The 16,657-nt window shown below is 48.3% G+C and overlaps 1 protein-coding gene across 1 annotated transcript in view; it reads right to left on the reverse strand.

The window, feature by feature from the left end:
* The window catches only part of SUSD4 (sushi domain containing 4), a 120,579-nt gene extending 107,028 nt beyond the window's left edge, over positions 1-13,551 (reverse strand). Inside the window, exons 1-2 of the mRNA XM_082661240.1 lie at positions 13,467-13,551; positions 12,704-12,874 (exon numbers count right to left, since the gene is read on the reverse strand). Of these exons, the coding sequence (XP_082517366.1) occupies positions 12,704-12,839 (136 nt within the window). The 5' untranslated portion in view covers positions 12,840-12,874; positions 13,467-13,551. The remainder of the gene's footprint in view (positions 1-12,703; positions 12,875-13,466) is intronic.
* Positions 13,552-16,657: the final 3,106 nt, after the last annotated feature.

Here is a 16,657-nt window from a genome sequence, read left to right on the forward strand (position 1 = left end):
CCCGGAGCTGCTGGCTCAGCTGCTGTGCCGGGATGCATCCGGCTGAGAAATACCACGCAGGAGGAGGCGGAGGCGGAGAGGGACATGCAGAGCCCCCACCTCGCTCCTGGACCTCTGAAGCACCTTTAATCCATCCCCTGCCTGCCTCACATGTTGAATTGCTTTTTCCTGGGGCATCTGTGAGCACACAAAAGGGGCTGACTGGGCTTGGGCCAACAGCTATTGAGAAGTTCCTCTCCGCGGTACAAGGACCTTCTCAATCTCCAGACGCGACCATTCACTGAAGGCGCCAGCGGCAGGGCTGGAGCACAGATTGGCACATTCCCCTTTGCAGCAAAAGAGCTCCTCCAGCTGCCTTGACATCGTGTTTGCATAAAATGAGCTTTCAGGGGGTCAGGACCCGCACGTGGGGAGGTGTTTCCGTGCTGTGCAAAGCGTCTTCCTTTTGGATTTAGGAAAGCAAAAGGCAAAAATGGCCCTAGGGGCAGTGGAGAAGTCTCCTTCCAGACCGGCAATCCTAACTCTGTCTTGTATTTATAAAACCCCTTGTCTTCTGACCCTGCCTCTTCCATACCTGCACATCCGGCCCCCTGCGGAGTGTAAAGGACCGAGCCTTGTTGCCCCTGATTTACAGATGAAGAAACCAAAGCATGGAGAGGTTAAGTGACTTGCTTCAGAGGTGACAGAGCTGGTCACAGGGGGTGGGGGTGACAGAGGGTTCTCTCTCTGACAACCCGCACCTTTGAAGATTCACTGACAGCCTGAGAAGACTGAATCTTTGAAGGACCGGAGCACAGGGCTGCCAAAGGATTTGTGTAAGAAGGACGTGCAGCTGAAGCACGGAGCTCATAAAACATCCCAGCCCCCCAGGAGTTCGGAGGAAGGGGCAACTGCGGGGAGGAGGTCCCCCGGGCACCCTCACCGCACTCACGCACATCATCCCCTCTGCTCAGAATCCCCAGGAAGGGGAACACACAAACACCACCTAGTGACCACGTCCAGCTCTAGTTCTCGGGTTAGCTCCGTCCTCCCCGTGAAGGTGGGAAGAGACTGTGACGCTTCTGCAGTCAGGCGTCAAACATCTCTGTGCACATCCTCCATCCTCCCAAACAGAGCCTTCCTCCCTCCCTCCTGCCCTGCGTTCCTTTCTGTCCAGTGGGTGTAGGCACCCAGAATTCAAAGTACTTAAACATCATCCTGATAATAACATGAGATTAAACCTCCTGCCCCCAAACAGAACGGGCCATCAACAGTCAGAATCAAGTTCTATGGTCGTTGTCACTGTTCTGTTATTATTACTACCAATACTGCTTAGCGGCACAACTCTTCACCCCCCTTCCTGGCTTCTCCTCTTGACATTTGAATGTGGGTGCTTCCCGGGCTTCCCCCTCAAACCCTCTTCTACACTCTCCTCCCGGAAAAGTCATGCCCCTCCTCCAGCTCCTGCCACTTTTCTTTTGGCCACACCACGCAGCATGTGGGATCTTAGTTCTCCGACCAGGGATCCAACCCGTGGCCCTGCAATGGAAGCGGGGAGTCCTAACCACAGGACCGCCAGGGGATTCTGATGCATAAATCTGCGTCTCCGGCTCTAACCTCTCTCCTGAGCACCGAAGCGAGTTTTCAACTGCCTGATGGACGGATGGTGCCCAAATGGGTGTCCTGCAGGCAATGCAAATCTCCTAGTCCAAACTGAACTCATTAGCTTCCCTCCAAATGACCGCTGCTGGGGCTCTGCAAACGGCCCTTCCTCCGGCCCCACAACCAGCCAGGTGTCCGGCCCCAGTTCCCCCTCCTTCTTCACCTACGTTACATGCATTCATTTCTCTGTAGTTAAAGCCCTAATCATGTCCCTCCTGGGCCAGTTCAAGATTCTTCTAACCGGCCCCCGCTGGAATCCAAGTTCCCCGAGGTCAGAGCTGTTTTGCTCCCCACTGGATCCTCCACCAAGTCACAGGAAACCCTTCATGAGCAAAGGTCTCTCTATCTCTCCTCCACCTTCACATTGCTAAAAAATTCTTCCCTGAAGCAAAGATCCAATCACGTCAAGTCCCCAAAGACATATTCTGTAGGTCACCAATTGACCCCGGTGTTCAAATTCCTACACGTTGTAATGAGCTGGGCATGTAGCTCCAACCTGCCTGTCCAGCCCCCTCCCTTGTGTCTTCTCAATCTATCTGCCCTTTACTAAGGCTGCCCTGGGCTAGTCCTTGTCTTTGGTACATATTCTTTTCAATCTTAGTATCTGTATCCTCTCTCCTGGAGGGGAAAAAAAAAAAAAAAAAAAAGCATCTCTCAACCAACACCTTCTCTGCCTGGAAAATTATTTTATTGTTCAAGACTTAGCTCAAGTGTCCTCTTCTTTGGTAAGCCTCCCCCCGCCCCTCCTTCTTCCCCAGAGTCTCCAAGATACATCTCCACTATGGGACCTGCTATAGGAATTAGGACAGTGAGTTCTATACCGGGGCCAAGGCCCGGTGACCTCCTAGCGATTTCAGTACCACACACCTGTCTCAGCCTGTGCCATCGGGTGTTATTATGTATTTGTTACGCTATATTCCTTCAAAACAAACGAAGCTCTTGGTAGGCTAATCCCAGCATGGTGAATGTAGCAAACATTCATTATTCATCATCAGTTTGTTAGTGATGACGCTGACAGCTCAGACAGTTATGATACTTCCCCCTAGTCATGCATTTGATGCTCACAACAATCATGGGAGCCAGATGGTCCAAGTATGTCACCAATAATGAAACTGAGGCAGCAAACAGGTTACCATCACTTAGCCAGATGGTGACAATAGCAAGGAAAACGGACTCCATGTACTTTCTACTGGGCCCTATACCTCTCCAGCTCTTTGCCTCAAGAAATGAAGACAGAACCACCAAGTCATTATTACCAGCAAAAAAGCACCTCCCATCCATAAAACAATGGTGGAAACAGTTTGGTGTGATGAAAAAACCTGGTCCACCATTTACAATCCAAGAGAAAAAATCTGGGCATAGAAAAATCTCAACATAGAGTGGCCCCAATGAGCCATCGAGTACAGGCTGTCATACTACCACTTAAAGCTGCAGGTGCGACTCCCAGAAGAAACTGAAAATGCATCCTTGGGTTAGATTCTGACACGGAGACTCAGAGTTAGTTAACAGAGGCAGTGTAATAGAACAATTGCGAGCCTCTCCCAGGATTAAGCCTCTAAACCTATCAAGTTTCTACCAAACAAGCAGATCCTGTTATTTCTGCCTGGAGAGAATCAGAATCTTCTGACTTTAAGTGTTAAAGGATGCTTCTACCTACTGAGGCTCTGAATTTGGAAACCAGCTAGATGAGCCGCAATGTTGCACAACATTCAGATTTTAAAGAATCCACTGTAAGAATGGATTTTCTTTCTTCCTTAAAAGAACCTCTCTCTTGCTGGCTCACCCAATTCAATCACATATCCCTTTTATAAATGCAATCAAACCAAAGAAATAAGGTCCTTTTGTATTTTGTGACTCGGAGAAAAAAGGCATCTCGAACACGAGTGACCCTCCTTGCTCAGCTCTGCTCCCTCACTGGTAATTCCAGGCCATAAAAGTCACCCACTGCAAACAGAAACGTGAGATAACCAGGTCGAACTGTCACTTCCAGAAAACCTTACTCATCCTCTCCCTTGAAAAGGTCAGTTTATTGGGATAGTGATGAAATGATTATTAAACAATCCTACTGGGCTCTGCAAGTCCTCTCACCTCTAAGGATAAAAATCCGTTCCTGGAGACCAGGCATTCACTGGACGTGCTCACACTTGTGTACACACTTGTGTACAGGCCCTCCTGGGGCTGCTTGTGGCTTTACCCCACGGTGAATTAATGGAGGCTCACCCACCATAGTGCTCCCAAGTTTACTGGCATCGCGAGACAATGTCAAGAATTACTTTGTTTTACTTCTCTGATGTTCCCAGTTTACCCTGTTTCAGATGAATGAAGCAATTACAATACTCTCAATGAAGAAGCTATATTCCAATGCACTTTCAATTCCAGTTTGTGAGCAAGTTACTTAATTATTTCTATTTGTTTTTCTTCCTGAGTGGATAATTTCTTCTGTCTTAGAATAGTAGAGCAATCTTTTTCTTAAAGAAGAAATACTGGGCCAAATGCTTCCTTAAAACTTAGTGTCTTCAGCTCATACCATCAAACACAAAACATCTTCCTGGACAGTAGAGTAAACAGCGCTCAGATCTCATCAAATATCAAACCTTATTCTTAATTCAAAGCTGTTGAAGGAACTTTTCGTGGTGCCCATGATCCTCAGCTATAATTTTTCTTTTTATCTTTTGATATGTACTAATTAGATTATCATCTACATCGTATAAATGAAAAGACAGGTTTAAAGGCTGGCCCCGAAGAGATAAGTCTCGACCAATAGGCCTGGCCGCTTATCCGTCTTTGTCTATTTGTGGGACCTTAGGAGATCAACCTCCCAGAGAATGTCTCTTCAAATTAAAAAGAAAAAAAAAAAGAGAGAGAGAGAAAAATCAAAATCTCTTCATTTCACTGGGTTGTTAAGAAAGTTAAAGGTGGTGATACATGTAAAAACACCTTGCAAACCATAACATTCTAAGCACATACTAGCTAAAGTTATTATTAGTGCTTGACAACATGGCATGGAAAAGGACCCCTCCAAGGAAGGCTACCCCATTGGGAACGATAAATAGGAGGGGATGGTGATGGCCTGACAGTCACTAAGGCCATCTCATTGGGGACAATAAACAGGAGGGGATGGTGATGGTCTGACAGTCACTAAGGCTATCTCATTGGGGACAATAAACAGGAGGGGACGGTGATGGTCTGACAGTCACTAACGGAAGGCCCCGGAGACCAGCCATTTGTTTTCACACCCTTTCCTCCTCAGGGCAGGTGAGACTCAGAGCATATCTCATTCATTCTGACCCCCTTCCTCAGACAGTCACAAAGAGACTGGAATTGAAATAAAACACATCCTGATAAGTTCACGAGTTTCTAGCTCCTTCCCTCTCTCCATTCGGAGCTCAAGATTTAGGCACTGTGGCTCTCACTTTTTCTCGAGTTGAGAGATGCTGTTGCTGTTGTTGATTTGCTTATATATCTTCTGCTTTTGAGTCACAACACAAAAGAGCGCCCCTGAAATGCAAATCAAAACCACAATGAAAAACCACCTTACACCTGTCAGAATGGCTATCGTCAAAAAGATAACAATATTAATATATTAATAGTATAGCACAGAGAACTCTTCACTATACTCTGTAATGACCCACATGGGAAAAGAATCTAATAAAGAGTGGCTATGTGTATATGTATAACTGATTCACTTTGCTGTACAGCAGAAACTAATACAACATTTTTATTCAACTATAATCCAATAAACAATTTTTTAAAAAAGGACAACAAATAATAAGCATTGGTGAAGATGTAGAGAAAAGGGAACCCTTGCACACTGTTGGTGGGAATGTAAACTGGTGTAGCCACCATGGGAAACAGCACAGAGGTTCCTCAAAAAATTAAAAATAGAATTACCATATGATCCAGCTATTCCATTCCTGGGCATATATCCAAAGAAAATGAAAACACTAATTTGAAAAGATATATGCGGCCCCATGTTCATAGCAGCATTATTTACAACAGCCAAGATATGGAAGCAACCTTAATGTCCATCAACAGATGAATGGATAAAGAAGATGTGGTATACATATACAATGGACTATTGCTCAGCCATAAAAAAGAATGAAATTTTGCCATTTGGAACAACATGGATAAGCCTAGAGGATATTGTGCTTAGTGAAGTAAGTCAGACGGAGAGAGACAAACACTGCATGTTTTCACTTACATGTGGAATTTTAAAAATAAAACAAATGAGTATAACAAAACAGAAACAGATACAGAGAACAAACAAGTGGTTACCAGTGAGGGGAGGGGCACAATAGGGGAAGGGGATTAAGAGGTACAAACTACTATGTATAAAATAAATAAGACGGACTTCCCTTGTCCAGTGGTAAAGAATCCCCCTTACACGGCAGGGGACACAGGTTTGATCCCTGGTCAGGGAACTAAGATCCCACACGCCTCGGGGCAACTAGACCCTTGCACCAAAACTACTGAGCTCACGTGTCTCAACTAGAGAGCCTGCGTGCTGCAAACTACAGAACCCACGTGCCCTGGAGCCTGTGTGCCGCAACTAGAGGGAAGCCCGCGCGCCGCAAGGAAAGATCCCGCATGCCTCAACAAAGATCCCGCGTGCTGCAACTAAGACCTGACGTAGCCAAAAATAAATAATAAAATAAATAAATAATTTAAAAATAAAATAAATAAGATACAAGGATGTAATGTACAGCACAGGGAATATAGCCAATATTTTATAATAAATTTAAATGAAGTATAATCTTAAAAACTATCAAATCACTATGTTATACACCTGAAACTAATGTAACATTGTATATCAACTATACTTTAATTGAAAAAAGAGTTCTCTTACTCCAAGGTGGGGCAGGCCACAGTTCCAAAATATCTGATAACTGTGACTTAAAGAGAAATACTTGGGTTGAAACACAAAAAGCAAAAAAATGCATTTAGAGATTAGCATTTCCATGCCTACGGAGAAAGTTTACAATTAAAAGGATAATATGGGTCACCATGCCTTACTATCGGGGTGACCCTGAGCAATAATAGTTCCTACTTCGTAGAGCTGTCATGAGGATTAAATGAGTTAATATATATAAATGAGGAGAACAGCATTGGCACAGAGTAAGCACTGTCTAAAGGTTTGCCATTAGTATTATTACAACAATTGACAAATTTTTATCCATCACTCAGGTGTTGGCCAATTTAAAACTTGTCCCCACCAAAAATAAAATAAAATAAATAAAAGTTGTCCCATCTTTTTCCAATCTTCCATGGTTAGCAACAGTTGACAGTTTGTTCTTGTGAGAATGGACCAATAAATCAACAAAATGTTGCATCTGATCCATGAGAATCTACGTCTGATGCCTCTGTCCTAAGTGCTGTGGTTGGTTTTGGCGAAATGCAACTGTGCTTCTAAACAAATCAGAAAACCTATTTTTCTGCCCCTTTCTTTCCCTCAATTCAGAGACGATGATCCCAGTGACCTCTTTAGACATATTGTTACTAAGTGTGGTTATTTCAATTATCAAACACCAAATGAGCTTGCAAAATAAGACAAGGATAAAAGAAGTCTGGAAAAATCACCTTCCTCTTCAGTATCAATAAATAACGCTAAATTTTCAATTGAATTAAAAATGTACGTGAAGAAAACAGTTTGATGCAACCTTCTGCATTCAAACTTTCGACAAGAAACCAGCCCTTACTTGTCACTTTCCTAAGGATCAAGGACTACATTCAATTTCCTTATCTTCGTATCCCCAGGGCATGCAACAGACACTCACAAAAGACAGATGAATAGACGGGAGAAAACAGTGCTGGCTTTTACCCACAGTGTTCAGAACCCATCAAATTCCTATAATCACAGAATTAAAGAATGTTCGTGATAGGGAAGGAATTGAGCTCAGGAGAAGTTACACAACTTGCCCAAAGCCACGTGGCTATTTAACAGCAGAGACTGAACTTGATCTATCACCCCTGTAAAGAACACTGGGCTCTCAAGCTGTACCAGAGCTTCCCAGCTAAGGGCAAGTCTCCGTGGCCTTTTGGAAGCTTTTGAAATATGCCTCTGACACCAGGAAGAGCGCCACATGGGTGCTTTTCTTCCCGTATTTAATCAATATTTACTGGAGAGCAATCTTCACCTACACTCTTTGTTACTCTCAGGAATTAAAGAACCACTGACTCTCTCCAACTTGCCACTTCAGGCCTCTGAGATGAGAGATTCGCTATTTGTGGTATGAAATCCTTCTCCTGTCTCCCAGAGCTTTCCGATTTCACCTCGGGGATAAATCAAAAGCGTTTCCATGCTGCTTATATTAGAGTGGCTTTTGTTGAAGAAACATGCTTTATAATTTGAGACGCTGGGACTTTTGTTTACAGACTGAATTAAGTACAGGTTGAAACTGTGGCTTTTAGACATAACATTGCAGGAGAAGCTTACGCTCTACCACGTAAGAAATCTTTCTCAAACTCCAAGAGACGGGCACCTCCAACTCAGTGAGCTGGGCAGACAGCATTTGTTCCTGCCTGCTGGCACACAGCTCAATGCTACGGCCACATGGCCCAAACAAGACCTCCAGGAGCTTAAGCCAGCGGTACTAGTGCCACAACTCTGATGTGCAGACAGGGCAGCCCAACGGGGAGTGCCCTGGGTCAGAGACTTGGAAGCAGAGAAAGGAAACGGAGCATAGCTCAGATGATATTACGTTCCTGCTCTAAACCCTTCAGTGGTTCCCACTGCCTGCCGTGCGACACTCGGAATCCTCACGGGGGCTTATGATTGGGTCCCAAACTATTTATTCCTCCTCCTTACCTACTGGTTCCCTGCAGGTCTACCATGTTCTAGATGATCCAGACTGTTCTGTCTCCCTGAACAGTTCAATGACGTCACCACCTCCACACCTCTGCACAAGGTGTCTCTCCCCTGAGATGCTCCAACCACTGCCTCCCTCAGATCTCATCCTAAGTGCCACCTCTTCTCTAGAACCTTTCCTGAGTTCTCCTCCAACCTCCCAGGCCTCCTCCGAGTGGAAGTGGCCTCAATCGCCATGACACTCTTGTAGTACTTTTGTAACCGCCCATGGTAATTATTTTCTAAACGGTGTGTCAGCAATTTGGGAATGTCTTTTCTTGCTGTCAGTCAGCATTAGCTGAGCATCTTCTGTGTGTCAGATGCTGTGCTGGGTGCCTGGGACATGAAAATAAATAAAGTCAAGGTTCTTGCCTTCAATGGGCTTATGCTCTAGTGGATGAGATGACACTAGGACAAAGGGTTATACCTAGTGCAGGGGGGAAATGAAATATGAAAGAGGTGATGGCATTTTAAGTTGGGTCTTAAAGAGAAATGTGTTCACTGGGCAAAAAATAGAGAGGAAGGAAGGGTTCTTCTAGGGGAAAACAACATTATATACAGCAGTGCTTGTCACAGGTTTTACTGAATGAATAAAACAAAGGCCGGGAAGGTTCCAGATTGGTTAGCCCCCTGCTCACTACTGTCTACATTTACTGAGTGTGTTCACGACTCCCATCCCTCACAGCAACCCCGGAAGTTAGGCAGCATCACTCTCATTTTATGGATGAGAAAACTGAGGCTTCCAATGCCCAAAACCCCAAAGCTATCAAGTAGCAGAGCGTGGCCAGTGATACTATAAGGTTGTACTAATGAGTTCGCCTTCAAGGACCTAAACATAAAGCAAACTCTTAGCTCTCTTCCTCTAAGCCTGGGTGGACCACTCCGGGCAGACCTCAAATACCCAAAAACCATCTCAGGGAACACATACTGCGAGGGAAGAAGAGAGAAGCAGCCGAAGCTGTGCTGCGTCCAGATTCTGGGAACAGCGAGGCCCTGTGTCTCCCTATAAACCTGATGTTACTCCTCTCACAGTATATGGTTTTAGTGGCCCCAAATGTGGGTCTTCTTTCCTAATATATAAACGGCAACCTGGAAAGAGCCGTCCAAAAGTCACCTCAGGCCAACTCAGGCTCATTAAAGCTCCCTTAGGGCTCTGAGAATTGAACTGAACCTCTGGCTTTCTAGGAGAAAGCACTTCATTTTTGACAGAGTTCTCTTCCCTCCTTTTCTTCATCTGATCACTTGCTCAATTTTTCCCTTTCTAGTTCAGGCTTTTTCTGTAACTCCTGTATTGGGCATATGCTCTTTTTTTTTCCCCTCCTAGCTGAGACTATTATATCTTGCTATTGTCATGTTCCTTTTCCATTGAAAGCAATCAAAAATGAAAATCCACATTTCAGAACAGCGTCTATTAAATAGGCACCTTTTCATGGTTGGAAAAAAAAAAAAAAAGACAGCACTCTCTGAGGGCTGACTTTCAGTTCTGTGTATCACCTAAAGATTAGACGCTTGGGTGAGACTTTTGCCTCTTCACAGGCCATTTGTATTTGGGTATTTGAGAGAGACGGCAGAAAGTCTCGAGTCAGAACCAATTTGCTTTAAGGAATTCTTCGTCGAAAGTATTGCTAATCAAAGTGTGGTCCTGAGAGCAGCAGCGACTGCATCACTTGTGAGCTTGTTGGGAACAGAGACTCTCAGGCTCACCCCAGACCAGCTGAACCAGAATCTGCCGTTTTGCAAGATCCCAAGTGATTCATTAAGTACATTAAAATTTTAGAAGCACTGGTCTAGAATTAAAATGAATTTGCTTTAATGAAACCACCCTGTAGCCTCCACGTGGACTTCTTTCCTAAGAAAGAAATCTCCGTACAGTAAACTCCATAGAACATCCTCCACCACGCTTTTCCACCCAAACTGTTTATTCATAGAAGAATTTTGAAATGATAAATCAGCTTCCAGAAATCACACTCAGCCTGAGGGAGTTCCAGATGACACAAAGCTGATGGCCAGCCTTTCTACAGCGTGTGGGAACTAAGAAGGGAGAAGTGGGGCTTCCCTGGTGGCGCAGTGGTTGAGAGTCCGCCTGCCGATGCAGGGGACACGGGTTTGTGCCCCGGTCCGGGAAGATCCCACATGCTGCAGAGTGGCTAGGCCCGTGAGCCATGGCCGCTGAGCCTGCGTGTCCGGAGCCTGTGCTCTGCAATGGGAGAGGCCACAACAGTGCGAGGCCTGAGTACCGCAAAAAAAAAAAAAAAAAAAAAAAAAAGAAGGGATAGGTAACAGGCAACCCTCGTCCCGCCTTCTTTAAGGCCCTGGATCTTTCTGTTGATATCTTTGCCTCTCGGAAGAGGGGAGTAAAAGACGTGTTGTACAACCGCACGGGTGACTAATGTGAGACTGAGGGGGCTGTGCTGTGTACTGAGCTCTGAGATCCTTGAGTGGGGGGATGCTCTGTAAACACAAATGGCAGAACCAAGAGCCAGCCAAGTCCAGGCTGTGCTCACACCTCACACTTCCAATAACAACAGTCAAGACACACACAGATGAACCCTGACTAACCTGTCACCTACACTGGAGAAAGGAACAGAGAGGATGGAGAATCACGTGCACCTGGTTTAAGGAAATGACAGCTAGAACTGGAGGAAAGAAAAGGGAAGAGGGGAGGTGATGACCAGGCCCTGCTCGAGGCTGTCCTGCTCACCTGGTCTCAGTCACCCTCCAAGTGGAGCTAAAGCTCACGGGCGGACAGAGGCTGTGACCAGAGCCCTGGCAGGCCACACAGGTGCTGGCCTGCCATCCCACTTGATCTTGGTCTCTATGAAGAGGACACCTGCCTCAGAGACATTTTTATAAAAAAAGGGAGCACCAAAAAAGTTACCCCTTGTTGAAAAACCAAAACCGGGTCCCCCATCCAAAGTGAGTGTTTTCTCACTGATTCCGATAAACATGCACATCACAGGAAGCTCCTTTAGACTCCTGGCATCTTTCAGACCTCTAAGTGCAACGCCTGGGTTATTGATTCCTCTGTGTTAAAGCCCAACTTGGTAGTGCCCTCCCCCACTTCTACTAATTTTTCACTCATTATTTCCATCTTCACCTTTGAATTCTCTAAAAGGGCAATATTTTAAAACACTAAAATGGTTTACTTGTTATCAATCAATACCTGCTTTTCCACCAATTATAATTTCTTTGTAGATTAACAGTTTTTCAGCTCCAGAAACATGATTCTGTCCTTTTAATATGCCCACATCAGCAAGCTCTCACAGGAAATCTGGAACGGACGGCAAAGAGCAGTGGTGGCAGAAAGACCCTTAGGCTCTGAAATTCAGACAGGAATGCCATCCATCTTCCTCTACCACAACCAAAAGACAGCCCTCCCCGCCAGAACCGAATATGTCAGATATCAGCCGCCTCTGAGGACTGAGGCTCTGAATTTGATTTCAGCTAACTTCCACTTCATAGAAAAGCACTCGACTTTATTCCCCCTGTAACTCAGACCTGGATAAGCCAAGCAGTTCTCCAGAAACACATCTGAAGGAACAACTGTGCATCCCCTCCCCACCGTCAACATGCACGGGCATGCCTGAACACACCACCTCCCAAGGCAAAGAGAAAGTTAACTTTCAAATAAAGCTGTCCTGCAGCCAGTCTGGTCACATTTCCAGACCCTTTACATTCACAAAGGTGGTTCTTGCAACTCTGGCCTAAATCCAGAAGCTGAAAACTGACCTCTCCCTGCTGAGGGCACAGACCAGGGTCAAAGGTCCACAAACACACGTTCGCCACAAATACACCTCTCTCTCTCTCTCTCTCTCTCTCTCTCTCTCTCTCTCTCTCTCTCTCTCTCTCTCTCTCTCTCTCTCTCTCTCTCTCTCTCTCTCTCTCTCTCTCTCTCTCTCTCTCTCTCTCTCGGCCAAAGTGAGAATAATGGGCCAGGCTTATTGTCTTTCCTTCAGAGAAGCCAGGATGGGCGGCTGGTGGGAAGCTCCAGACAGAATGTGGGTGTGTGAATCTATGCAGGCTCCACAGAGGAATTTTCTGGGAACTCCAGGGGTTTTGAAGAAGGGTGGTCTCAGGCTGGGACACAGGGGCTCCTCGGATTCTCGGGTACCCCAGAAGTGTGGGGTGTAGGAGGGGCGTAGTGGCAAGGCTATCCTGCCAGCCAGGCTCCCCTTCCCTGCCGTCCCAGGCCCTCCCCACCACGGCGGGGTCACTCACCGCCCGTGAGCTGTGCAGGGCCGAAGCACAGCGCCAGCTGAAACCACAGGATCACGGCCAAGAGTCTCTGGGGGGACTGAGGCTGCTGCTGCTCTAGAAATCCATCTCCATTGCTCGGGTTCATTCCATGATACATCTTTCATCCACAGAGGGCATCCGGCTTGCAAGAGTCTGCAACCAAGACCGAACACGACGATACCCCAGGCTGCCAGGGCGCCGGGGGCCACGCTCCCCCTCCTCCGCCCTGGGACCGGGACCCTCGGCTTCCCCTGCTCCTTTCCCATTCCTCACCCGCGCGGCCCCCGCCCCCTTTCCCACTGCGAGCTCCCCCCTCTTCTCCCCAGCGCGGGGTACACTGAGTAACTGCCGCCGCGGGATGCTGCGCGTGCGGGAGGGATGGAGGAGGGGTGGGAGGGCAGGGGTTAGCGCACATTGGCTCCGTGCTGGTCCCCCGGATTCAGCGGCTGTGACCACGACAGGAAAGTCTAAAGCCTTCCAGCCTCTCGGGGCTGAAAAAACACTTTTCCCCGGGCCTACACATTTCACTCCTAGCAATCTCACGAGGTGGCACCGGATCCCCCCAGCTACTTCTCTGGTTTTCCCCAGGATCGGGATGGGTCCTACTGCCCAGTCCCCAGTGAGATTTCTCCGCGCTGTCAAAAAATTCCTCCCTCGGGGAGCAGAACCAGGCACCAACTCCCCCTCCTCGGCCTGCGAGCGCCTCTCCGGGATGGAAAGCCCCTTCCGGGGCTCTCGGTCTTACCTGTGGGTCTCATGCATGCAGCTTCCTTCCCTCCTCCGCCTCCTCCCCCCGCCAGTCTAACCCGCATCTGTGCGCGACCTCTGCTGCCGCCGCTGCGCGAGCGAGCGAGACGGAAGCCGCGGCGGCGGCGGCGGCGGCGGCGGCGGCGGCGGCGGCGGCGGCGGCGGCGGCGGCGGCGCCCGGCTCCAGCTCCCCCCGCCCGCGCTCTCCCTCCCCAGGCTCCGGGAGCGGACGGGTGCGGGAGTTGCGCGGGGGAGAACGGTAGTCCGGCCGCGCGCCCCCGAGGAGTCACCCGCGCGCCCGCTACCTGAGCTCCCGAGCGCGCGGCGGCGGCGCGGAGAGAGGGAGGGGGCGGGGGCGGGGCGGAGGCGCGCAGCCCGGACACGCACGCGGCGGGCACGCGCCTCCGCAGACCCAGCCAGCGCCGCGGCTGGGGAAGGGGCCCCGCCAGCGCGGGGAGGGGGAAGGGACCCGCCGCCGCCGCAACCAATCGGAAGCCCGCGCGCCTGCACCTGTCGGCACAGGCCTAGGGCCGGGTCGCCCCTTTCCTGGCGCAGAACGGCGGTCTCCGCCTGGGCTGCGCGCGAGCCCGGGTGGCCGCCGCGGCCTCCGCGCGTCCTCCGGTGCCCCCAGAGCGCGGCACGGCGCGGGAGAGGGCTCCGCTTTAGGCTGCTGCCGCGGTGGTGGCTCCAACCCGTGGGACAAGAGTGCACAGCCCGGCCGGTCCCCACCCCAAGACCCTCACCACCGACGGGGTTCACGTGGGCGGGGCGGGGGACGGCCAATTGCCAAAGTCTCTTCCTTTCCTGCGTTTAGCTCTCCGCACCTCACCAGGTCCCACCAAGGCTCTGCGTGTCCGCTCCGAGCCCGAATGACACTCTTCCCCCTCCCCCGCTCCCTTGATATTTGCCCTTTTGCGAGCCGCAGGCTTGTGCAGGAGGACTCTGAGCCTGTCTGGGAGATGCGCTGGCCCCTCCGAACCTCCGCCCGGCGCGCGCTCTCCTTGCGGGGAGAGGGAGGGTCCTCGGTGCCGCTGCAGAAGGTGGAGTACGGAGGAGGGGGCGGCGGGGGGGAGTGCTTCTGGGGCTGTGGATCGGAACCCAAGGGGTTCGAGGGTGTTTGCCTCGGAAACATCCAAGTTTATCTGGAGAGAGTTCGCCTTGTCGGTGTTGTCTCTCTGCGGCTTTTGGTGCCCGAGCCCAGCCCGCAGAAGGGTGCAACTCACTCCCCACTGGTTCTGGCCGCCCGCTGGCCCTGCGCAAAACTGGTCTTCCTCGGCCTGCCTGGCTCCGAGGGCCTCCGTCCCAGCCACGGTAGTTAAGGGGTGTGAGCTGATGAGGTGGTGCAGGTAGGCAGCACTTTAGAACCAGCGGCACCCCATTATTCTGTAGCAATTTGTGGATATGAAAACCATGTTTCGGATACCGCCACCAAATCATCCTCTGCTTCCGTCGGCTTTCCCCAAATCTCACATACTGATGGTAGTCAGGAAATTACAGCTTTTACTCTGTCGACTCTTACTGGGAGTAATTTTAACAAATTCTTTCAGGATAGATTAACTTTTAGTAAACAAATCTAATTCAGCATTTTTTCTATTTATTTATTTTTGCTTTGTAAAACTGAGATGGCAGCTTTGTATAGAATAAGTTTAAGATTTTTCACTTGCACAAGTTCGTTTCTGCTGAAGCTTGTGCTTTGGGGCTCCAGAATCTTAGTTGGGTACCCATGCTTCCAGGGTCCTATGACTGACCTCTAGAGTTTGAATACTTATGTAATTGTTTTTCTCAGTAAATTTTCTAAAGCTTTCTAATAAGCCGTCAAATCAACAAACTCAGAAACATTTGTTGACCATGTGTATGTCTTTATAATCATAAGAGATATGTCTAAGCACTATTGAGACCTGTTCTCCAGCTGATAAGTACAATCCAGTCGTACAGAGAATATCAGGATTGAAATAAACATCCAAGTTTATCTGGTGCAAACACAGGACCTGTGCTTGAGTCCCCCCTCTGACATTTCTGCTAAGTGGTCATGCAGCCTCATGGAATACTTGAGGAAGCCTGTAATGTTTGCCCACAGCTCTCTTAGAAAAGCCCTCTTTGTACTGAACTGAAACCTACCTCCCTGAAACTTTTACACACTGGTTCCGGCTCTCCCATCTGGGCCCACACAGCTAGATGGAATTCCTCTTCCTTAAGACAGTGCTTTACCCATTTGGAGATGGCTTTATGTCCCCTTAACTCTTCCTTTCTCTCTGGGTTAAACTCAGCTACTTCGCACAGTGTAACAGTGCCTAGACTCCTCGCCAACCTTGTAGCCTTTCTCTGGATGGGACCCAGTTTCACAATGGCCACCCACCCCCAAGCAATCAGAGTTTGTTTCCAGAAGGGGATTCCACATTCACTCTATGGGTTCTGACCAGCATACGACAGGACTGGCACATCCTGTATTTTAAATATTTGCTTCTATTAATGCAACTTTAGAAGACAAGTATTTGAGTGCAGGTACAGCACACCCTTTTGTTAGTTTTCCACATTATCTCATGTATTAGTTTCTAGGACTGTCATAACAAAATATCACACACTAGGTGTCATAAAACAACAAAGATTTATTTTCTCACAGTTCTGGAGGCCAAAAGTCTGAGATTAAGGTGTCAGAAGGTTTGGTTTCTTCTGAAGCTGCTCTCCTTGGCTTGCAGATGGCCACCATCTTGCTGTGTGCTCACATGGTCACCCCTCTGTGTGTGCAAGTGTCTGGTGTCTCCCTCTGTGTGCGTGTGTGTGTGTGTCCTAATCTTTTTTATAAGGACACCAGTTATATCGGATTAGAGACCACTCTAACAACCCCATTTTAACTTTATTCCCTCTTTAAAGGCCCTGTCTTGAAATACACTCACATTCTGAGGTACAGGAGGTTGGGGGGGACACTATTCAGTGTCCGGTGTTACACTCATTTTACAGGCGAGGATGCTAAAGACAAAGGAGTTCAATCCATTTACTCACGACCACCCAGCCTAGGAAGGCGTCAGGTTAAATCTAAAGCAGTTCAGTTCCATCCTAATGGTTTTCCCAATACGTCACAGCTATTGCTATGAATACCTTCCACCTCAAGGATTCTAGGCAAGTTATCCTGAATATTAGGATATAGATTTTTCTCAAGAGGATGAGAATAAACGTAGATGGAATGCAGGA

This window comes from Grampus griseus (assembly GCF_964374135.1).
Source record: "Grampus griseus genome assembly, chromosome: 1".
Taxonomy (NCBI): domain Eukaryota; kingdom Metazoa; phylum Chordata; class Mammalia; order Artiodactyla; family Delphinidae; genus Grampus; species Grampus griseus.